This window comes from Amphiura filiformis, chromosome 6 (genome assembly GCF_039555335.1).
Source record: "Amphiura filiformis chromosome 6, Afil_fr2py, whole genome shotgun sequence".
NCBI lineage: Eukaryota > Metazoa > Echinodermata > Ophiuroidea > Amphilepidida > Amphiuridae > Amphiura > Amphiura filiformis.
Genome location: NC_092633.1, coordinates 27,742,863 through 27,767,554, shown reverse-complemented (window position 1 = coordinate 27,767,554; position 24,692 = coordinate 27,742,863). Strand labels below are relative to the sequence as shown.

The 24,692-nt window shown below is 38.3% G+C and overlaps 1 protein-coding gene across 1 annotated transcript in view; it reads right to left on the bottom strand.

Moving 5' to 3' along the window:
* Window positions 1–22,739, bottom strand: part of LOC140155210 (integrator complex subunit 4-like) — a 38,140-nt gene extending 15,401 nt beyond the window's left edge. The window contains exons 1-13 of the mRNA XM_072177955.1: window positions 22,665–22,739; window positions 11,656–11,824; window positions 10,243–10,398; window positions 9,513–9,619; window positions 8,795–8,974; window positions 7,653–7,868; window positions 7,058–7,177; window positions 6,220–6,394; window positions 5,343–5,548; window positions 4,417–4,559; window positions 3,607–3,722; window positions 2,486–2,619; window positions 1,223–1,377 (exon numbers count right to left, since the gene is read on the bottom strand). Coding sequence (XP_072034056.1) covers window positions 1,223–1,377; window positions 2,486–2,619; window positions 3,607–3,722; window positions 4,417–4,559; window positions 5,343–5,548; window positions 6,220–6,394; window positions 7,058–7,177; window positions 7,653–7,868; window positions 8,795–8,974; window positions 9,513–9,619; window positions 10,243–10,398; window positions 11,656–11,824; window positions 22,665–22,718 — 1,931 coding nt within the window. The 5' untranslated portion in view covers window positions 22,719–22,739. The remainder of the gene's footprint in view (window positions 1–1,222; window positions 1,378–2,485; window positions 2,620–3,606; window positions 3,723–4,416; window positions 4,560–5,342; window positions 5,549–6,219; window positions 6,395–7,057; window positions 7,178–7,652; window positions 7,869–8,794; window positions 8,975–9,512; window positions 9,620–10,242; window positions 10,399–11,655; window positions 11,825–22,664) is intronic.
* Between the last annotated feature and the right edge of the window lie 1,953 nt (window positions 22,740–24,692).

Sequence of the window (24,692 nt, the reverse complement as noted above, 5' to 3'; positions counted from 1 at the left end):
TCCCTGTGGGTGTAGCAGAGTGGATGCGGTCCCACTCTGCCACAAGGGAAGGGCATGATTGACAAGGCCTGGACATTGTAGTAATCGGGAGCGTGCAGCACTACCCCCGAACACAAGCTCAAGCCCAATAAACAGACCCACACGCACAGTGGCTGTCGCTGATGTAGTGGTATGATATAAAAATATATGTACAAAGGGATGAAAAACTGAAAACCTTTTGGTATAGATTTGTCAGGCTGGTCCTTCGAAACCCACCGAACTCTTAGCAGTAACTCGTCATCAGACGCGTGCATCGAAAGATATAACGATAGAGCACACCATAAACATAGCGATAATCACTCACCATACATGTATACACAGTACTGTACAAACATCTATTGTAACTTACTAGTCTGCTATAGTTGTTTTACGTGAGAACAAAAAATAAAATGGCGCCCTAAGGGCGGCCATTTTGAAAACGTGTGTCCCGTGATACTGAACGGAAACACTCATACAAGCTAAGTTTTTGGATCGTTTTTGTCACTTTTCTAGTCGAAAAATGTCGTCAAAACTATCTCCCTAGCGTACTATACTGGTTGGTTTTTACCTCAGGTGTAACAAACAAACTGTATATCTCGTCCTTTGGTTCGTAATGATACTAAGCGTTGGTAAAGAAAAAATCCACACGCCTATCTCATCTAGAAACCAAGGAGGATAAGGGTGATTATCGTAGTGTGACGTCACCGAATGGGTGAGTCCACTCGGGGATCGGGGTTTTTGTTATTTATTCATTTATGTGGGACAAAATGACTATTGGTTTTTCCGCATCTCGGATCGATGCAAGAAGTATCTTAATCAACATCGGAAACGGTAAGATCGACCGGTGTACTGAGTCTGGGGGTATTCGGTTTCCCTCGGAATGCACTCGAAGCATTCGTTGTCATGCAAGCGCGACATGGATGAAGGGCACATTTGAGAGACGCACTTGATGCACCTGCATGCGAGTACCAAGACGCTTCAGATGAGACGCAGAATTGTTTTCGTTCGTCTCTGAGCACCGTCGGCAAGGACCCGAATACCCCCAATTTTCTGCCCCTAGCTGAGGGCACTATTGTACGTGGTGGTATAGGGAGTCCCGGTTCTCCTTCTCTAATTCTGTGGTGTCACACAATAAAAAGTTTCAATTCTGGTACAAATTTCTTCTACATTATGGAGTATAATACTCCCTTTGCTACAAACCAACCTTATTGTGAGTTGCATTTGTGTGATGGCAGACTTGCGATCCATTCTGTCTAAAGCTTTAATCTTATCCATAGTATCTTGTAAGAACCCTTCTGATTCCTGAGATGTACCTGCTGATTCTGATGCCATCCCTACTCCTATAGAAAGACTCATTTGCTGTTGAATATAACAAAATACACAGCTGATGGTTTCATTTTCAACATTTGTCTCTTATCATTAGGTATAAAGCTGAATGTATACTCGATCGCCCAGTGTTTACTTTTGTTTTCAAAGCGTCAAGCCAATCAATCAATACAAATCGCCAAGGCAAAAACGACATCACTTTTGCGAGTTGTGTTGTCTGCAATCGCTATCGCCGTGATAAGTATAAATGCAAAAGCGACAAGCGATGCATCGCAAAATTTGGCGGTGAATTTATAGGCCTACTCGATCGCCCAGTGCTTACTTTCGTTTTCAATGCATCAAACCGATCAATCAATACAAATCGCCAAGGCAAAAACGACATCACTTTTGCGAGTTGTGTTGTCTGCAATCGCTATCGCCGTGATAAGTATAAATGCAAAAGCGACAAGCGTTTATGCATCGCAAAATTTGGCGATTGCTCATCACTTTCCAAAAGTGGTGCATCGCAATCGCTCAAGTATAAATTGAGGTTATGATCGCCAAATACATTGGAAGATTTGATTTGACAAAATAAAATGTATTGATATTAATCCGTGATGTTATAAGGCTTGCCGATTATGAGCTGATCAAAGTATACAATGTAAGTACCTTTATTAGGCATGTTCATAAAATTTTGAAATTTAATAAATTCATCTAAAATTATTGCTTTCATTAAAAAGAAAATTATTTAACTTAAAAATGAGGGGTCAATCATGTATGTAGGCCTAGAATTGGCAATGTTATGAGGAAAAGTATGCTCGCCTGAATGTCCCAAAAAAGGCCAAATTGTGTGTCCCAGCATTATCAATGGCTTCCTATGTTTTAACATGTGTGTATGTATTTTATGGCTAAATTTTTGAGCATGAAGGGCCATTTTACAAAAATGCGCTAATGTTTCATGAAATGTGGCTTTTATTATTTGATAGTATTAAATATTATTCAAATGCAGATTTTCTAAAAATCATGCAGGTTGGAGTTTTGAGGGTCAAAATCCAAATTTTCTTAATTTTCTTATTGGATTACACAGTTAAGACAGGATCTTGGATCACAAGTAAGCTTAATGAAGCCCGCCCTCACATATTAAAAATGTGATCATGCCTACCTTTATCTCTGGAACAAGATGTGGTAAGCTGTCTCTAAGATATGAATAATGCCGCATTGTATACTCAGGAAATAGAGACATCATAGTTGGACTCTTGGATGCAGAGTTGAAGATGAGAACCATTACTGCTATATCTAAACAAGTTTGGTGAGTTAAAGAAAGATTGTGCAAATATAAACAAGAAACTTATGCATATATTTAAACTATTTACATGACTACAGCAGGAAACTTATGCGCATGTATATGTGTGTAGGTCGGCTTTGGCTGGCCTGCATGAAACAATGTTGTAAATAATGCTTTAATAAACCACCAAGTCTATTTTAAATGTATGTGTATAATTATACATTTACATAACTACAGCATTGTATATAATTCTACTATTCATATGATTACAGCATAAACAAGTGTATTAATGGGGTTGGTTCACAGAACTTTTTGTAACCAGGCCTGAAACTCTTTGCATTAAATATCCTGAGATTTTGAGCAGCCGCCTTGTGGCTCCTTCATAAAAGCTGTCTGGGATGAGAATTCTTAAAGTGCATCATCAAATTTGAATGATCGCATAACCCTAACCCTAAACCCTAACCTTAAACCCTGGTGTCATTTTTGTGCCATTAATCATCAGATCACAGTGGCACAAATTAAATGTACTGAATAAACATAGTTAAAGAACTTTACAAAAGCATCCTGGATATTGAATGGTTTATTCAAGTTAATATAATTTAACCCCTGAGCACTACCTGCCGATCTAACATTGCCACTGATTGGTCAATTACATGATATCTCCACTTTAATCACCAATCAGAATGGAGCTTTGCAAATAATTCACCCCAATTTTTTGTGTGGTGAAATTATTCTAACAATGTTTGCTGATTGGTCCAATTGATAATGAAAACTTCATTTTGGCCAATCGGCAGGTAGTTCTCATGGGGTTAAAATGGAAACACAATATCAGGCTGATATGACATGGCTCAGGACTTTTGTGTCTAATTTACATAAATCTGCCTAACAAACTAACATGTTAAGAGTTATTGAAAACTTTTAACACCTGTGTCCAAGATGTTCATTTCTGAATTATGCAACCTGTCATCATTGCTGACTCTATGCTACACAAAGGATACATGCAGGATCATCCATATCTGGTTCAGGCGTATCAAAGTATGGGTGTGTTCCAAGAAACTCTGGTACCAATGTCAACGTCAAGTCAGGATGAGCCAAGCCTAAATGTTTTACACACCTAACAAAATAACAAACAGATCAAAAAAAATATTATAAACCCATATTATATTCCTTAATTCTTTGGACTCTCTGATGTAGGGGTAATGAAGTTCTAATCACAGGTCACATTCTATGATGCAACATATTTAACCAGAAGATGCAAAACTTACAGTGAATTTGGGCAATAAAGAAAGCCTTCACAGGCAATCAGGCAAAGTGGAACTCTCATCATGAATTCAATTCTTCTGAAATATTTTTGTACATTTTCTGAGCTGTATCACATTTCTCTCACCTACATTCTCCCTTTTTACCTTCTTTGAATTCAGAAATAATTAAAATCAATGATCAAAAATCAAGATCAGCGAAGTAAACCATTCATTTGCATTTAATTTTATTACTTTTCTTTCCTTTTTCAATTTTGCTAAGCACCATATCTGGTTGAAATGTAATAAATATGGGAAATGAGTTTGACTGACCGTACAATGTCTGTGCCTTTCTTTACATAAGCATGTTTCTATCAGAAATAAATATCTGGCCAGTCACATCAAAAGGAAGAACTTTACAAGACATCATGATTCATGAAAAAAATAAAGAACATAAAATCTGTGATGTATCAAAATAAAACTGATAAAACTGTACTCAAATTTGAGTTTTCTTCCTCGAAAGCCCCCATGGACACAAGTATTCAAGCATAAAGTAGCTTGTAAACCTACTTCCATATGGAGACCCTATCCTGTGGGTACTTATTCAAATTTCTAATCAGATACTGGAGGGCGCTGTTCAAACATGATTTTGTAGCCAGTTTCACTGTGCACAGTAGATCATGAACACCTTCACGAATTTCCTTAGCAAAATCCTGAAAAACATAAATGCACAATTGATATTGTTAAACAAAGGTGAAAAACAGTATAATATATTTGAAGGGTCAGATAAATCTGAATTTCAAAACTAGTAAATTTTAAGAGCTAAACTCTAAGAACAATACTGCACTGCGTAGAGAATTGTCATGTGCAATTTCATGCTGCCTGTTTGTTCTTTGCTCTGGTTTTTAATCATTTTTCAAGATTACTCCTGGCAACCTGCACAGTATGAGTTTGAACTGTTGTGTTATTTTACCTTGTTATTTTACCTTTGTACATTTTGCTCAATAGTGTTAAATTTATCGTACCTAAATAAATTATTGTAATTTTAGAGTTGTATTTTGTTCATCTTGTGGTTGCATGCAATATAAGGTACTTAATAAATTGCATGTATTATTATTGTATTATTATCATTACATGAAATACTTAATTACTTATTACAAACAAAATCCAAATATTACTTTTACCCCTCTCATTCCCATCAGCCAGTTTAAATCCACACTACCCCTGTGGAAGGTTTTGGAAATACTTTCCACAGGGAGAGTAAGTTTTTCAAATATAATTGGTCAGAATTAATCACTTTGAAACCCATACTCCCCCTGTATTATGGTTTTACCTATATCTTCCACAACTGGAGTGAGTATTTCAAGTGGAAGTAACCCAATTGTCTATTCTATTCAAAACTTATATTCCCTCTGTGGAAGACTTTAGCTAAATCTTCCACAGGGGAATATGAATTTTAAATGTAATAGCCCAATTCCAGTACTTGACACACTTACATCTAAAACATTCAATATGATTTCCAGCTGATCCTCTCTCAGTATGATAACGCTGCTTATCTTGCGTAAACTGTGGATGGCATTGAGGCGAACGCTCTCTATCTCATCGTTGAACATATCTACAAGGAAATCCAGTGAGGTATTGGCAAAACTTGGCGAGTGACTAGCCAACTCGCACAAGGAATCTACTGCTGCTAGACGTACCTCTGAAATGATGATAATGAAAAAACAAAAACAGTGCATTTATTTATTCTCAACGTCATGACTGGAAATAGCTAGCTCACTTGAATAATTGAGACAAAGTATTACGTGAAAGAAACCTTGAATCATGCTAATTATGGTGTTAATGTTAATGAAGATGTATAGGGCAATTCTACGTCTCGTCCAATATTTTAAAACTCATAGCTCGACCAATAAATTTGTCCATTGGGTTCAAACCATCCAATTTTATATCAAACTTGGTGCATAAGATCCTGGGTTCAATTCATGGTGGCAGAGATTTACTGGGATATTAACTTGGGGAAACAAGTTTGAAATTAATTGGCAACATCTGTAGACTAAAGTTAGACTTCCGCTCTCCCCATAGTTCATTTAGAATTTGGTAAATGAAAGAACTCCATGCTTTGGAGGGGATGTTAAGCCATCACACCTGTGTATAGAGAGACATACCTGTACATGTATCTCGCAGTCAGTTTCAAAAAGAGTAGGATGTTAAACCCTGACAGACAGATCCCAACCCATCCCAGTGTTTAAATGGACCCAATGGAAATAAGCTTCTTACAAGAGGCTTTCTTTTAGGTTCTCCCAAGGTTGTAAAACCTGAACAAATCAAATCAAATCAAATCAAATCAAAGAGTTGTCAGATTCATACACCTACCTAAAAATTCATCTTCTAAACCATGTACAAAAGCTCCACAAGCTCCGGTGTTGATGAGACTGACCTTATCAGGGTCAACCTGTTCTTTAGGTGCATCATCAGCCCACTTCTGTCCTGATGACCACTCTCCTGCTTCATAACTCTCTTTCTGTCTCTCATGTGCTGTCGTCTTTCTCTAGCAAATCAAACAACAAATATTTTTGTGAATGTAGTGATTTATATGTGTTGGTAGTTAAAAAAGAATTTAAAACTGCTCACATTTTTGATCCATATAATTTCAGAGTAACCATTCTGTTATCAGCAGTGTAATGCTGTTGATTGACTGATGATGATCCTCTATTTTCTCCAGCTGTAGACAATGTCCTGTTAACCCTTAGACAGTGTTTCTCACCAAAAATCATAGATTTGGGAGAGTTTGAAACCCCTGTACCTGTTATAGTCTCTATTTCTGTGGCAGAAGTTTGTCCTCTTCAAAACACTTTGATGACAATTTCCAACTTTTGCCACAAAAAATGAGAGAGACAAGAGATAAAAAGGACATCAACAGCATTGCACCACTGTATATATTTGTGTTATATTTCATCTTCTTTTTTTTCATTTTCATTTATTTGCCCTCTATATTGTTTTTCCCTATTTTTTCTCATCAGAAAATCAACTTGTAAATTGGTTGAATCAAATATCAATCACATATTCCTACCAACAGGGTATACGCTACTGGACCGTGGATTCATCACTGATTTACAACGCTTGGCTTCTGTACACAGGTATAGGAAGAGTTGTTGAAATGTATATCAACAAGTGCACAAATGCCAGAAACATTTCAGTTCAATATACTCACTCTCAGTCCTGACATGAGTTTCTTGTCCAGAGTCTGTTCCAAGAATTTAGGGCTTACAAGATGCAATGAACCCAGCAGACCTGCTGCTTCAGTTCTTACTGTCATAGACAAATCTGTTACCTGGATGGAAACAAAAACAATTACTCAATCATCATCATGCCATGTTATTTTTGCGTACCAATTATGCTATTTTACATGCATTGTCTTTTATTTATGTAACTAGACCCTAGTTTATGGAATAGACTCCTTGTCTCTTTTGGTGTGATCTCTGCTTTTCTGTGTTGTTTTTGGAGAGCTTCTAGATGCAGCCACTTTGAAAGTGACTTTTGTTACTCGTTGGCTATCCCTGCTAGAGGCTCTCTAAGTCTTGTCTCTTGTGTTTTTTTGCACAAAAAGGGAGTTTTTGAACTCCTCATCTTGGACTGGTGTCTTGGACTGTAATAATTCATGTTATAGTGCTGGGCAAGCCTTTTACATGAAATGTTTTTAATATTCTGGTGTCCACATGCTTTTCTTTTATGTTGAATGTTTTTATCTGGCAAATAAAATGAAACAAAATGAAATGGTAACAAGGTAATTGCTGACTGTCACATACCATTTGGCATATCTTTGCAAAGCCGTCATCTATGAGCCTCAGTGTTTCATCTACAGAACCAGGAACTGGAACCAACTCTTCTGGATACACCTGACTTAGCACCCATACCAGCTTCAATGCTGCCAGACGCACTCCCTCATAGTCATCAGTGAGGGCGCTGCATACTTGGTCGTAAAGAGAAAAATCTAACTTTTGTCCTCTCTGATGCAAGCAAATCTGTAATCGATAAAAACAATACAACATATATACTAAATGGTTCACTGAACTTTCCATGCTAAATGTGATCTCATGATGATGATCACTTCTTGCAGATGTGACAGCCTATTTGTCTTATATACTTGGAGCACACTACTTTCCCCTCTATGAGTAACATGATGGAGTTTATATTGTCTGGTGTACATCATTGGTACATCCAATAAAAGGTAAAAGGTATACCAGCTCGATGTTAAGAAGAAGTTTGATGTAGAAAAACAAGTAAAACACATACAGACAGTATGCAGAGGGGAACAAGGAATAACAAAATGTAGGCACAGAAGTAGGTAATGTTTGATGGCCAAGTAAGGGCTCATATTGAAATTCCCTTACACAGGAAGGTGTGCGCCATCCTGCAGCTTTCCTATGCTAGCCTTCTTTTGTTAAAATCCTGTGTGATTTATAACACTGCAATTAGCCACTTACATTAGGAGCGCGCTTTCCTGGGTTGTGCGACGAGCCATAGTCAGTTTGTTTTCTTCCCATTCGTCATGGACCAACCTTCAAAAGGTTGTATCACTGATGCATATAATCCATCTTTATAATCCGTTTTATGACCGAGCTTTCCTGAGGCGCACGCTTAGCGAGGGGAATCCTGCCTTCTTTCTGTGTGAAAGCGTGGTAGGGTATTTCAATATGAGCCCTAAGTAGATAAAGATTTATAAATCCTGCCCCTGCCCCTAAAAAACCCAAACCAAACCTAATAACAACAATGAGTAAAACAGAGACATTATGCAAAGGGGAACAACAGATAACAGAGAAACATGTAGGGTTTGATGACCAAGTAGGTAATGTTTCATTAAAAAAAGTTTCAATAAAGTAAAATAATTTCTAATGATTTTCTTGGTAACAGAAGAAAAACACTGTGTCATACAGGTGATATGACCTACCATAGCCTTGAAAGCACTACTCCTAACCCTTGGGTCTATATCATTGGTATATTCTCCTAGAAGTCTTTGTAAATTCACCATTTTCTTATCATCTTTCTTAGATTGCCTCTCTACAATGCCTAGGGCTCCAATCAGAGATAAACACTCTGACCTAACCACATGGCTGGTATCATTCAGGCTCTGTAAAATAAGATTCATAAATTAATAAAAATAACTAATTTAGTGAGTGCTTCAGTAATTTCCTACTGTGATAAAGTATACAGACACAGTAGTCAAATGTTTGGTTTCATGATAAGAATTTTGTTGGGAAATTCCTACCATTTCAATATTTCTTTTAAATGTAATACTTTTTCATTGGTTTTTATGTCTTCTGATAAAAGGATCGGATAGACAAGTTTGCACAGTATTTTTCGTGGGATCTGAGAGCACATCAGACATACCAAATTGCATTCTGAATACGAGGAATGTCCTTCTGATATCAAATAATTTTGATTCTAAATTTGCGTTTCGTCATACATTATGTAGCAAAGCCTTAGTATGGCATAGATAAAAAAAACATGCACACTCAACAAAATTAGGAGGGTCAGTTTTCAATATCCAAATATCCAAATGTAGTATTTATTTGAATAGTAATTTAAAATTTTACTGCACCATATAAGGTGCATGTTTGCTGGGATGATGACCTATGCCCTACAGGTCGTGAACTATGACTACATACCTTGTGTGCACTGTCTACCATTTGTCGGTGGAGGTCTGCTGAAAGTGGCAAAGATTTACCAACAGTAGATAGAGTTGAGAAGAGTTGAGCTTTCACCTTGTGTGATTCTGAAATATAAAATAGCAGACATTCTAACCATAATAGTAACACATTTCAACACTATATTCAACTTTTTGGTTGTTCATTACATAAATCATGGGTCAAATCCTTGTACTGACATACATGTTGGTATATGCACACTTTTCTGTAGCAAGATAGCCCCATTTCTGTAGAGACACTTCTTTTTGGCTCTGTGATTTTGGTATTTTCCTTGCTATCTAAGTACTATTTACTGTAATTTGATTGATGATTACATAGCTAGTTTCAATCTCTTGCTGTAAAATATTTTTGTTGCTTGTCCCTGAGAAAAGTCAGTTTATATGCTTGAAATGTGTTGTATTTTTGTTTGCTTTTGTCTTTCCCTGTGGTTTTAGATTTTTACTACTGCATTGTTAGTATACACCTCCATGCTTTAATTTACATACTGCATTAGTTTTTATCTTGTCTTTGTCTTGTTCCCCACATCAAGTTGGTATACCTGGCTTGAATCTTTCTATACTTGTCTCAGTTTATTGAGTTTAAATAGCAGTATTTGGCTAATGAAATACTTCTGTCAAAGCTTTTGAGAGACATGGGTTAATAAAATTTGGCACCAAAAACAATTTAAAAAAAAATTGAGTTCCTCACTCACCTTCCTTGGCAACCAATGCCAATAGATCCTCAGCAAGGGAAGCAGCTTTGTAGCCTGGAGTCCTGGCCAAGTCTCCCAACAACATCACAATCTTAGCTCTTACTGCTGGCCATGTGGCAGAACAGTAATACTCCAATAAGGAACGAACTACTCCATCTGAAATCAGTGGTCAAAATGTAATAGTGGATGAAGCAAAACTCAAATACTTCTGTACCTTGGGGACCAACTTAAATCATTGTTAGGTTTTGATCCAAAAATATTGGATCCAAAACATAATAATGATAAAATTGGATGCTTTATGCCCAATATTTATTGGTCTCGCTATGAGTTTTAAAATATTGGACTTGACTATGTCTCCTCGTCCAGGGTTGTAGCTAGACCAAGTTGAGTGCCGGCTAAATTTACTATCAAATTAGAGTGCTGGCTCGGGGCACAATCTTTTTAGCGAACATGAGGGATCAGGGAATAGGTTTTTTTGTTTTTTTACTCTCTTTATGATGAATAAATCATTTGTGGGGAAAAAATTGACCGGCGTGGCTATATCCCTGGTCTCGTCCAATATTTTAAAACTCATAGCTTGACCAATAAATATGGGCTCAACCGATCCAATTATATCCCTTGGATCTGGTTCAGACTGATATTGTAAGTGCGAATTTTTCATCTGCAGCAACTTCTATTTCACAGATGGGTCTTGGAAATACCACAGGGTTCCTATTTATGTTGTCATGCATTAAATCTTTTGTTCAAATGGGAATAATAAGCAGTGTGTGATGTTGATTAAATCAAGTCTACTTTACCATAATTAACTGTAAAGCAAGATATTTTTGCTGCATTAAAATTTCGCATTTTAGAGAGAAGTCAGAACCCATGGATGTTTCTGTGACAAGAAATTTTTGTGAATTTGTACATTTCCTTCAGGGGGTACTACACCTGTGGTAAATTTAGACTATTTTTGCATTTTTCTCAAAAATAATAACACACTGGTAACAAAAGTTATGTATATTATTGGGGCAAGGAATCCAATTACTACACTGAAATTTCAGTAACTCAAGACAAGCGGTTCAGCATATATGATAGGAAATGAGGTACATCCGAGCGGTACCTTATTTCTTATCATAAATAACGAACCGCTTGTCTAGGGTCACTGAAATTCCAGTGTAGTAATTGGATTCCTTGCCCCTATAATATACATAACTTTTGTTACCAGTGTGTTATTAGTTTTTGAGAAAAATGCAAAAATAGACACAAATTTATCGAGGGGTGTAGTACCCCCTTAAAGGCATTGTAAATATTTTTGTCCTAATTTCCTTTAGGGCCTTTAGGAAGAAAAAATATTCATGTTCATAAAAATATTACGAATTAACTGCCCTAACAATTTTAATGCACACTAACTATTTGCATTAACAAGCATACCTGTATGATCTGCTGTGATTGGTAGTTTATTACCAAACTCCACAAGTTTGCTAAGTGCTTCATGACTGGTAGTAGTTCCTCGCAGGTCAAGCTGTAGGCTAGGTGAAGGCTTGGCAGCTTGGACAAGACGAAGTTTGGCTGGAGGTTGCTGCTGCTGACTTTCATCTTGCTGTAGGTATACAGAAATGAAATAAAGATATAACTGCTCAATCCTGCAAGTATAAAATTACATAGCAGGTATTATATACCTCATATGTGCCTGGACACCACGAATCAGCCGTAAAGTCGGCCCCCGGTCAATTTTGTTTTATTTCGTGTTTAGACTATGGACCGGTCACGTGCGTCCCGATCAAACTGCGCAATCGCAGCATCTACGTATCCATTCGGTATATAAAACAAATATTGACTGCTATATTCGGGACATGGTTAAGATTATAGGCCCGCGGTGATCTCAAAACATGCGCCTCGGGTCATAGCATGGTTTTGAGATCACCTTGGGCCTATAATTTTAGCCATGCCCCTCATATAGCAGTCAATATTTGTATACTGTGTTTTTCATTGGAAGAGCAGCAATTAAACTGGCTATAGGCGAAGAAAAAACAAAACTGTTCTACAGAAATTCTCAAAATCTGAAAAATCTATAAAAAGATTTTTGGCAAACATATTTTCTAAAAATGTTCAGCCAAAATTAAGCAAGTTTGGCTCCAAAAACGGCTGATTTTACATGCTTTTATCACAATTTTTTTTGTCTGCATGAATGTTGACTGGCTCGGCCTGACGGTCTGGCTAGTAGAACAGGTTTTTTTGTCAAGTCGCCTTAGCTAAGTTAGCTATGTATTTTGATATTTCCAATTATTTATCATGGTGAGTGACGTTAACGACAATTTTATTTTGCTCCAAACAGATCATAAATTGAATTCTTTTGGTGTGTATGTCTGTTCGATTTATAAAAGTTGCTTGGCTTTTATATTAAATTGAAGAGGTGTTGCAGGTGCCTCATTTTTAGAGCATTGTAAATTCAAACCCCTTCAAAGCCAACATGTTACACGACAAGTTTACAAGTTTATTTTAAATTAAATCTTTATACGGTAATTATATCATTATAATTATATCATTTTTAGAATAAAACCTCACTTGTCCCAGTCTACCCAAGTGTAAACTGGGAAGCTGTTAGGGCAAGGACAGGGAAAATGTGTGACGCGCAAAAATGCTACTTTTGAGTAAGTAGGTGAGCGCTGTGCTGCTCCTGACCTGCTCTCCATTTATGTTCCAGTTTGGTGATGTTTTGTGTTGTTTTACCAGATAAGTTTACTACTGTCAATTCTACTTGCACCAGTGCCTCTTTTGGTCAAGTTTTGTGATTTTTTGAGACTGTGGATGATGGAAATTTTACAATTTTCTCAACATCAGCTATCATCATCACTACAGTGAGTACACATCACACCATATTGACTTTTAGTACTGTGGTTATCTATGACAAGACCTTGTGTTCAATCAGCTGTATCAAGTGCTGAGTCCTCATCATGACAGGCCATTCAATAAAATCAATTGGCCTTGTAGCTATGTTTGGTGTTTGGCTATGGCTGGGTATTACAACGGGTGCTGAAACCATAATTTCCACCACTCCGCCGGTCAAACAATTCTTGAATTTGGTCATTTTCTGGGAGCAAGAATCCCTATTACAGCAATTCCAGTTCCACTTTTCAATATAGACTTTTAAGTGCTGGTGACATTCAGCCCAATCCAGGGCCTACAAGCCCCATTGATGAACATAATCATGAATTTCAACATGGTAAACAAATCCCTCTTGTTGACTCTGGTCTAAGATACGATCGTAACCAACTGCTTGATCTTAACCACGATCACTACACGGTCTGCCCCCAGGTATGGCATAGACTTATCGCCCTCGAAATATCTGCTAAGAAAAGAACTCGCAGAGGTAGTGTCGGTGGTAAACGCCAAGTTAATGGTAGCAATAACTGTAATAATGTGAGTAATGGCAATGTCAACTCTAACCGACTCACAAATCTTCCTGCTGTCTTCATGACTAACGCTCAGTCTGTTAATAATAAAATGGATGAACTTGAAGTCATTTTAAGACAAGAAAAGATTGACATCTGTGTTATTCCAGAGTCCTGGTTCAAACCAGACATGCCTTCCTGCAAAACTAACATCAGCGATTTTACAATGTTTTCTAAGTCCAGGGGTGATAGACGAGGAGGTGGAGTCGCGATTTATGTAACAAACAGTTGCCCTGCCAAAGAACTTGACATCACTGTTCCTGATGAATTAGAATGCGTTTGGGTGCAGGTGAGACCACATCGTCTACCGAGAGGTGTATCTGCGATTGTATTCTGTGTTATTTACATCGTAACGGATTCGCCCTTACAACCACTTTTAGCTCAGCATGTAACTGACAACATTGACCATCTGCGCTCTCGTTACCCTGAACTTGGTTTTTGTATAACTGGCGACTTTAATCGTATGGACATAACACCCATTACTCTTGGTAATCACCTCGAACAACTTATTACTTTTCCTACAAGAGGCCGTGCAACCTTAGACCTCCTCATAACCAACATCCAGCTTCACTATCAGGCTCCCTCTGCTTACTCCAACATTGGCAAAAGCGATCATGCCTGTTCTTTGGAAACCCAAATCCAAGCTCTCTGATAACATCATAAAAACGAGAATTACTCGCCCTTTCCCTGATGATAAGGTTAGAGCATTTGGGAGGTGGATCCAAGATCAAACTTGGAGTGAGGTCTATGGTTGCTCTGGTACTCAAAATAAGACTGATGCCATGTATTTAGTTCTTTGTGAAGGTATTAATTTGTATTTTCCCAACAAAACTGTCAGAATACATCAAAATGACAAGCCTTGGATCACCCCAAGAATTAAATCTCTTATAAGAAAGCGTCAAATTGCTTTTGCGGCTAAGTCAACTCAGTGGCCCAAGCTGAGGAATCAGGTTATTAGAGCAATTGACAAGGCCAAGGTGTCATACTATGCTGATAAGGTCCGTAAACTTCAGACTGAGGACCCTCGTAAATGGTATCAATCGCTTAAGGTTATGCTTAATAAAAACAATAGTGAACTCAATATGCATATAAAAGACATTGATGAGAGTGATCACAAGGCCATGGCCAATGCAATCAACACAAAATTTGTTGGTGTTTCTAGTCATGTTCAGCCGCTTGACACATCTGCTCTCCCCACTTTCCTCCCTGTTAAAGACTGCGTGCCCATCCTGAATCCCTGGGAGGTCTATCATGAGTTGCAGAAAGTTAAGGCGTCCAAATCTTGTGGCCCTGACCGCATCCCACCCAAGATCATAAGGGAGTTTGCGTATGAGTTGAGCGGTCCCATGACTGAAATACTTAACTCCTCTTTTGCTGAAGGCATTGTCCCCCATCAGTGGAGGTCTGCAATTGTTATCCCGGTTCCAAAACAATATCCCCTTATATTGACAAACTTAGACCCATATCATTAACTGATATATTTGCTAAAATTGCTGAGGGTTTCATCTCAAAATGGATTCTTGAGGATATTGCTGACAATATTGACATAAACCAGTTTGGTAACATCAGTGGCATTTCTACATCTCATTATCTGATTAATCTTATTCATACAATGTTCTTTGGTTCTGATTCACCTCAAAATATAGGCACTGTGGTCCTTACTGACTTCTCCAAGGCCTTTGACCTTGTTAATCATAATATTGCGATTGACAAGTTATTGGCCTTGGGTGTCAGGGGGGCCATAGTGCCTTGAGTCATCAATTTTCTCAGTGACCGTCGTCAATGTGTAAGATATAATAAAACATTGTCCGATTATGCTCAGTTGCATGCAGGTTGCAGGTGTTCCTCAGGGCACCAAAATTGGTCCTATCACCTTCCAGGCGGTCATCAATGATGCGGCTCAGGGCTGCTGCTCTCATTACTGGAAATATGTTGATGATCTTACCTTTGCGGAGAACCGCAACTGTAATGAGGGCAGCAGTCTTCAGGCTGATCTTGATGAGTTCCTGGATTGGTCCTTGAGAAATCAACTTAAATTAAATGCCAAGCTATTTACATCTGTTACATGAGAAATCCACCTCCACTCACTGGCCTTAAAATTGGTAACGCTTCTCTGAAGTATGTTCATCATGCCAAAGTTCTTGGTATTTACATCCAGGCAGATCTCAAATGGGATACTCAAGTTAATCATATATGCCAAAATGCCAACAAAAGATTGTTTATTCTTAGTAAGTTAAAACGTTTTGGTTTCAACACCACTGAATTGATCACCATTTATTCTTTTTATGTTCGCCCTCTCCTGGAATATGCCGATGTGATCTGGCATTCTTCTCTTACTGCCAAACAAGCCTTGATGATTGAACGTATCCAAAAGAGGGCCTGTAAGATTATATTAGGTTATAACAAGTTCATTTCTTACAAACATGCTCTCAGTACTTGCAACTTGGACCCCCTTTCCACTAGGAGGGAAAGTCACTGCCTTACTTTTGCTCAGTCGCTTCCATCATGTGAACGCACTAGCGGGCTTCTCCTCAGAGAAGGAAGGAGGTCCATGGTAGGAGTCTCAGGAATGATGATGAGTTTTCCAGGCTGACAATGCGCACTGAAAGATTCGCCAACAGCCCGGTACCCTACTATATCCATCTTCTCAATAAGTAGGTTGTCTAGCCTCTGGCTTCCATCCTCTTCATTCTCCTCAGACTCCATCCAAAGTTGTTGTTGTTTTTTTGATTGCTCACATTTTGATATGTCTCATCTAATTGGTCTGTTTTTGTATAATCTTGTATTTATGTATATTTATATTTATATTGTGTTTTTGTAAAACGGTACTCAATTCAGCCTTTGGCTGCGATGCATCTGTTTAATAAAACCTAAACCTAAACCTAAACCTAAAAATGCTGAAATTTGCTTATAATAGGGTATAATCGCTCAGTTACTTTCTAAGGTCTGACAGCAAATTTTAACATTTTCCCAAAATAACCATTTTCAGGTACTCCATTTCCAAAAAGCTGAAGGTTTCACTAAAATCAAAGAATCCATATTGATCTGTAGACTGCGGAACTCAGTCCTCAATGATAGTCAGTCATTTATCTTTTGGTCATTATATGACTATCATTTGAGGACTGAGTTCTTCGACTACATCTTTCGAGGTGCAGTTCCAGACAATAGCTTGGGATTATTGGGGCAGAGGTTATCTATTGAATCCTTTCATGACCACTGAAGCATAGTCAAGTCTAGTCCGAATAATCAGACCCAGAACAAAATATTAATTTCTGACATGATCGTGTACTGGGTCTGAACTGTTTCCATATGAAATCTTGATGGCAAATTGGACAATAGAAGCACATGGTTCTATGTGACAGCTTTTTAATCCCTATTCAGGTTACGTGAATCACGCTATTGTGTACCATCCTTCTGATACTTGAGTGTTTGGACAAGCGGAACGGTTTGTTGTCTACCTCTCTGTTTGTAAACAAACCAGGAGGTCGAAATCGTCCTCCTCGCCGAATACGAAAGTCGGCGTAATAGTACGGCACTGAGTCAAGTCTGCCAAGGACACTCGACACGAATTGAAAGACCATGTCACTCTCGACAAAAGAATGCATGCATGTCAAAGGTCATAACGACACCAATTTGGTGTTTGTTATGCTCCTTGAAATATGTACCTTAAAGGGGCACTTCGTGATCCACAGCCTCATCCCCCACTTTTCTCAAAAAAAAGTTGAGATTTTTATATCACTGGAAACCTCTGGCTACATAATGTTTATGTACAAAATATTTCTTGCAGATTAATTCGTTTAGCAAAGATATCGTGAAATTTGAATTTTGTTCTGGTGCACCAGAACGAAATTACAACGTATTGTCTATATGGAGCAGTGTAATACACATAATCATGCATAACTCGCAAACGCAATATCAGAATCAACTGAAATTTTGGGAATATGCTTTTTTCGTGGATATGTACTGAAAAATGTCATAAAAAGAGGATGCTAGGATCACAAAATACTCCTTTAAGGTCTATGTCTGATTGATCTGCAACACAATCTGTGTTTTTCATAATTTTTTATTTAGGATTGCAAAGTTAATTTCTCCATATCATATAGACTAGTCTAGAATTGGAACCTATTGTAATGTAATGTAATTATGTATATATATATAGCTCTGCATAGCTCTATATTTTTTGTATGACATCATTACATTGATTGACAAGAGATTACAAATTACATAATTTGTGAATGTGATAAATTGACATGAATTTGTAAGCTTATCAAACTTTCAACAAACAAGAGTTTAGCTTTTCCTATTTTCTTCCAAAAGAACACTGACACAATGTTTTGAACAACAGTTATGTTTTGAACAACAGATGAGAGAGACGAGAGAGACGACGTCAGAGAGAGTGGTCGCACTTTTCGGAGCTCCCGTTTTTACACCAAATTTTTCTAATTTATTCTCCACTTTTTCGATTTATTCCAAATTTTTGCCCTTATTACCCTCTCCGCTATTTATTCGACACCGTTTTGACGACTTTTGGAGAATTTTTGGACCACTGGAGCTGTATTTTAAAGACTTTAATTTTTCCCGCCATTGGATGTTTTGATATTGGATACGTGGATACCATTGTTGTGCAATTACTGCTGCGTCACCGAGTTGTTTTACTTGAGTTCCATCATCGCTTGCAGATTTACTTTCTACAACTCATCCACCCAATTTTTAACCAATTTTGATGTGTTATTTTACTGTGGACTTTTAGACGTTTCTGAACATTTTTAACCTGGATTCAACTTCACCTCATCAGTGTCTGCAATTTTTAATCATGACGGAGCCTACTGCTTCAATTTTAACTGACCGGTTCCACCATGTTTTTATTCGCATTGGATCGCCGTGGGAGATTCTTGGGATCATACTCTTTGGTTTGTATGGCATTGTACCTTACTGTGAGACACTCAGGACTACACGGAAGATAAACGGTAGGATCATTCCTTTTTGACTCAACTTTCAATCCTGTTGACATTGATGTGCGCTGAACTTTATAGACTATCCGTGCAATTTCACGAGGCTTACATAGTTTCACATTCATGCAGTGCTAACCCGTATCTTGGGAAGGGTATTGTTATGAGCGCCACGCCCTTTCTTGGCTACCCCAGGGGAAGATTGCCCTCTTCCTCCTTGTTAATTTGCTCGCTGGAGATATTAATTTAAACCCTGGCCCCCCAGTGGCTAGTTTTGACAATGAAAATCATATCAATACCAATAACATTGGCATTAATGGCGTGTGTAATCAGAGCCAGTCCCAGACCACTCGTAGATCAAGGCGTGGAAGGAAACCCAAGTGGCCCCTGCGGTATGTGTGGTTACTCGGCTGCTAAAGACTCTATTCAGTGTTCTACTTGTGAGACATGGTTTCACTTCAATTGCTCTAACGCTTGAATAATTCCATCCGGTACCATAATGACCATCCTGATGCAATTTGGTTGTGTCCAACATGCGACATTGTTAATTTTGCAAGCTCCTTTTTCGAGGATAGTGATTTGAACTCCAACCTCAGTAACCCTTTTGAGTGTTTATCATCCCTGGATGACTCTGACATTGAACTTGAAGTTAGTGTTCCATCGTATCCACTCAGTGCATCCAGTCCCAGGGGTGTCAAAAAAGTCCCCCCCACCAAGTTAACCCGTGATGGCGATGGTTGGAAATCACAAAGGGTTGACCCGTTGTTTCTGAAGAAACAAGAGAATGGTTGGACAATCGCCGCCAGGAACGGTCATCACAAGTTTGCCAATATTCAACAAAACCCTGCCAATAGTCAAAATTCTACTGATTTTAGACACAACTCTGCCAACGATAGACAATTCTCTGCCAATATTAGACAAAATTCTGCCAACCTTAGACAAAACTCTGCCAATGTTAGACAAAACTCTGCCAATGTTAGACAAAACTCTGCCAATGTTAGACAAAACTCTGCCAATGTTAGACAAAACTCTGCCAATGTCAGACAAAACTCTGCCAATGTTAAAAGTAAACCCAGTAGCAATGGACATAACATCAGCATTGCCGTTGTCAACTGTCGCAGCATTAAAGGAAATCGGCCGTCCTTGAATCATTCATTGAACTTGAGAATCCTGATATCATTTTTGGTACAGAATCCTGGCTGGATGATAATATCAATTCCGCAAGTTTTTCCAGATCATATGCAAGTTTTCCGTAAAGACAGGAATTACATACGGTGGTGGCGATTTGTTGCAGTAAACAAAGACATACCCTGTTTTGAGAGTACCGATCTTGATACTGATGACGACACAGAACTGTTGTGGTGTCAGGCTTCTCTACCTGGCCAAAACGTCCTGATTGGAGGATTCTACAGACCCCAGATGCAGGGTTGGACCCTCTGTTAAGTCTTGGTGATAGCCTTGCTAAAATAAACAGCAGTGCTGGTTCTCTGCGTACATCATCCTAGGAGGGGACTTCAATGTCCCAAATCTTGATTGGTCATGTGAAGAGGAAGTGATACCCAGAGGTGAACTCCAAACTTCATTGATCCAAATTATTAATGATAATTTCCTGTCACAGAAAGTGAATTTTCCTACCAGGAAAGATGTGAATGGGACTGAGAACACACTTGATTTATTGCTCACCACTCATCCTTCTCTGATGCAAAATGTGAGGCCACATGCAGGCATAAGTGATCATTGCATCATCCAGAGCACCATTTCCACCAAAGCCAAGCTTCAAGTTAAACTCCCCAGAAACATCCCTCTGTGGCGTAAGGTCGACGAGAGTGAGTTCAAAGCAAGATCGTCTATTTTGAGCGAAGAATTCTTTGCTCGTCTGCGGAGACAAGTACCGTGAGGGAAATTGGACCTGGTTTAAAGATTCTCTGAACTCGCTTTCGTGGTTGAACTAGTTCCACATAAGCGTGTTAAAGGTAGACCGCCCGGCACCGTGGTTTAACTCCAAGATGAAGCGCCTCTGCAGCAAGAAGGAAAAAGCTTACGTGAGAGCAAAGAAGAGTGGTTTAACATCTGATTGGGATAAGTTCTGCAGTATCCGCAAGCAAGTGGACCGAGCTCTCGGAAGGCACACAGAGAACATGTGCAGACAGTAGCTGAGTCAGAAGACCCCAAAATATTTTGGCGTTACATCAGATCCAGGCGCCAAGATAACACTGGTGTGCAGCCACTGAAGGTTGACGGCGAGCTGTTTACAAGTGACTCTGATAAAGCCCAGGTTCTTGCTAACCAGTTCCAGAGTGTTTTTACAAGAGAAGACTCAGATCCGGAATCAATGCCCATTTTGCCTGATAGTCCATACCCAGACATGCCTGAGATTAAAATCCAGACTGAAGGAGTCGAGAAACTTCTTAACGACATCAAAGTTTCCAAAGCAATTGGACCAGATGAGATCCAGAACCAGGCCTTGAAACTGGCGGCTCACGAACTTGCGCCTATATTGACTTTCATATTTCAACAGTCCTTGGACTCTGGTTCATTGCCACTCGACTGGAGGAGAGCAAACATAAGCCCCATTTTCAAGAAAGGTACCACCACCGATCCTGCCAATTACAGGCGGTGTCCTTGACCAGTACATGTTGCAAATTGTTGGAGCACATCGTGGATAGTCAGGTGATGAGACACTTGAACAAGTTTAACATCATCGCAGACAACCAACATGCTTTTAAATAAAGCGAGATCCTGCGAAACCCAACTCATCCTCACTTCACAAGATTTGCTACAGAATCTGGACAGTAAACATACTACTGACTTGGGAGTGCTTGACTTCTCAAAAGCTTTCGATGTCATGCCACATAACCGGCTACTTCTCAAGATAGGATATTATGGCATCAGAAATAAAACCAAAGAGTGGATTGCTTCCTTCTTAACCAAACGTTTCCAGCGTGTAGTGGTGAATGGGAACTCATCCGACTGGAAACCAGTTCTCAGTGGAGCTCCACAGGGGACAGTTTTGGGTCCTCATCTCTTCCTCATGTTCATAAATGACATCCATGAAAACATCTCTAGTACCACCCGCTTATTTGCTGATGATTGCCTGGTTTACAACAACATCAAGTCAGCTGAAGATGAACACCAGCTACAAGCAGATTTAGACAAAATGGTTGAATGGGCCCAAACATGGGGCATGAGATTTAATCCATCAAAGTGTAAAACCATGAGGATCACCCATAAGAGGAATCCAGAACCTTGCAACTACTCCATGATGGGAGTCGACCTAGAGGAGACGAATAATACCCAGTATTTAGGTGTCCACTTTCAACGTGATCTTCGTTGGAACAAACAGACAGAGTATGCTACATCAAAAGCAACCAGGGTGCTTAACTTCATCAGAAGAAATTTTTATCACTGTGCTCCATCTGTCAAGGAAAAATTGTACTTGACCTTTCGTTAGACCCCACTTAGACTATGCCACAGCTTCTTGGGACCCCTTTACCAAGAAGAACATTGACACCATTGAAAGAGTCCAGAAGAGGGCTGCAAGATTTGTGTCCAACACTTATGGGCAAGATACCAGCATCACTGCCATCCTGAAAGAATTGAATTGGTCCTCGCTTCAGGAAAGAAGGAAGTGCCATCGGCTTACCTGCTTCTATAAGATCCTGAATGGCCACCTGGAGATTAAGCACTCCGACCACATCAAGCCCAAAACAACCAGACCCAGAAGAGGACACTCACAGCAATTCCAGCAGCAACACACAAACACAGATGCAAATGCAAACTCATTCTTCATCCGAACCACCAGGGAATGGAACAGACTCCTTCATACCACAGTAGAACAGCCTTCACCATTGACCTTCAAAACAGCTCTCAAATCCGACCCTGCAATTCACATCAATTAGACCACTCTCTCCGACCTCCAGTTAAAACTCTTTTTGGAGTATTTAGGAGGAAGAACTACCAAGTACCAAGTACCAAGTACCAAGTTATAAGACGAGAGCCTTAAAAATGTATGCAGGGCTGCAAAACTGCTTTAATTTACCTCAACAACTTGGCTGTACTCTTCGTAAGCTCTTTTCTTCAAGTGCGCTGCCATTTTGTTGTCTGCATATGTTAGAAACCTATTCAATAAAATAATAATCATTAAATTATTTTAACTCATGCATTCATATTTAAAGCAAACTAATTACATCTAAAATATAATAATAAATTGTATAAGTGTGAAATAACATAACATATATGGTTTTATATAATTTAAAATAGTAAAAATATTGTGAAATAAATAGTTGTTTAAATAAATTGAATATCACGGTGACATTTTTTCTCAAGCTAAATGCGAAGTTCATAATTTACACATCCACATCGGTATCAGGACGACTCGACCTCCGGACTACTCGACCACGGACTACTCGACCACGGACAACTCGACCTCCCTGACAAGTCGACCTCCCTGACAAGTCGACCTCCAGAATCGCCGTGCACTTGGTGCATTCATGAAAAGTGATAAATGCATGCACGAAGTTGTTGTTGTTATTTATCATTATTACTTTGTTGAGTAGCTAACATAATTAGTAGGCCTACATTTAAATGTTTTGTGTGAAATAATATCGTAATATGAATTAATATTCCATATAACAAGACATGATTATCAAGATCATAAGAACTCTGCATAGAGAGATACGGTATGGCAATATTTTTGTATTGACCACTTGATAAGGTGATTAACGCATTGTCACTTACCTACAATAGCAGAATGGTATTAGATGTAAAATTTAATCTTGCTCTTGGAAGTACAGCGACCACTTTCTGTAATATAACTAATGCTGATGATATATATGAAATTTTTGATAAATTCTGTAAATCTTTCGCAAAGAGAGCGTGGAAAGCAAGATCAGAATTGAAGACTACTGACAACTAATAATTGTATGTGCTAAATTCTGCGTTGCTTGTTTAATATAATCTATATTGTATATAATATTTTTATTGCCGTAAACCCACTTCAAGTCAACTTGGGTTCAGGTAGTTGTGTGTTTTCCTCATTCATTTGTCATTCAATATGTATTTCTTTTGCTGTACAACAAGTTTTGCTTTTTTAAGTCACCTTTGTATAATATTTGTGTAATTTGCTTTGTTTCCTTTAATATCTTGTTTATGAACGCACCGCCGGATTGGCGTGTGCCACTGTTACAAAAGTGTATGTTCTAATAAATAAATAAATAAATATTATATAAAATCAATGAATGTCAGGTATTTGTTATCAATGAACATGATCAATGGAATCTATAATTTAATAAAGAGTCAGATAAAAAGGAAACTAGTAGTTTTCGTGGAGAGTAAATATCACTAGAAAATTCAGATACAGAATCATGATCAGACCGCGTATTTCTACAGAAAAGTCATGAAATTATGTGAATGTTCTTGTTCTTGTGTACGAATTAAATACAGCTCTTACCACCATGCGGAGCATTTATTAAAACGCAATTAATTAAAACTTCTTTATATTGGAATGGATGGATAAATTGTCTTAGGACTATAAAAATTTTGACATGAAATAAAATGATTTCAGTACCAAGAAATAATATTTTAGCAATGTACCAGTATTTTCCATTGGGTTTGATTTAAGCTTCGCTATTAATATTGACTTGCTTATATTATTTATTTATTTATTTATTTATTTATTTATTTATTTATTTATTTATTTATTTATTTATTTATTTATTTATTATAATTTATGCTCTGAAATTGAGCATAACATTTACAACGCATGCGCGCGGGTCTATAAAATACAGAAGTTCATTAATACATTTACTATTATGTACGTGTTTATTGTCATCATGTATGAGACTTGTGTTAATTTCAATTTGCCTCATCACATGTTTAACATAGGTAAGCATGTGTTTAACATATGTACCTTGGTGGGCAACCGGCAACGGAGTATGTGGGGACTTGAGTTAATTTCACAGGCTTCAACACGTTTAACAGCACGTTGGTGGGCAACGGAGCACTGCACTTGTGTTAATTTTGACACGTTTAACATAATGCACGTTGGTGGGCAATGGAACCCATGCAT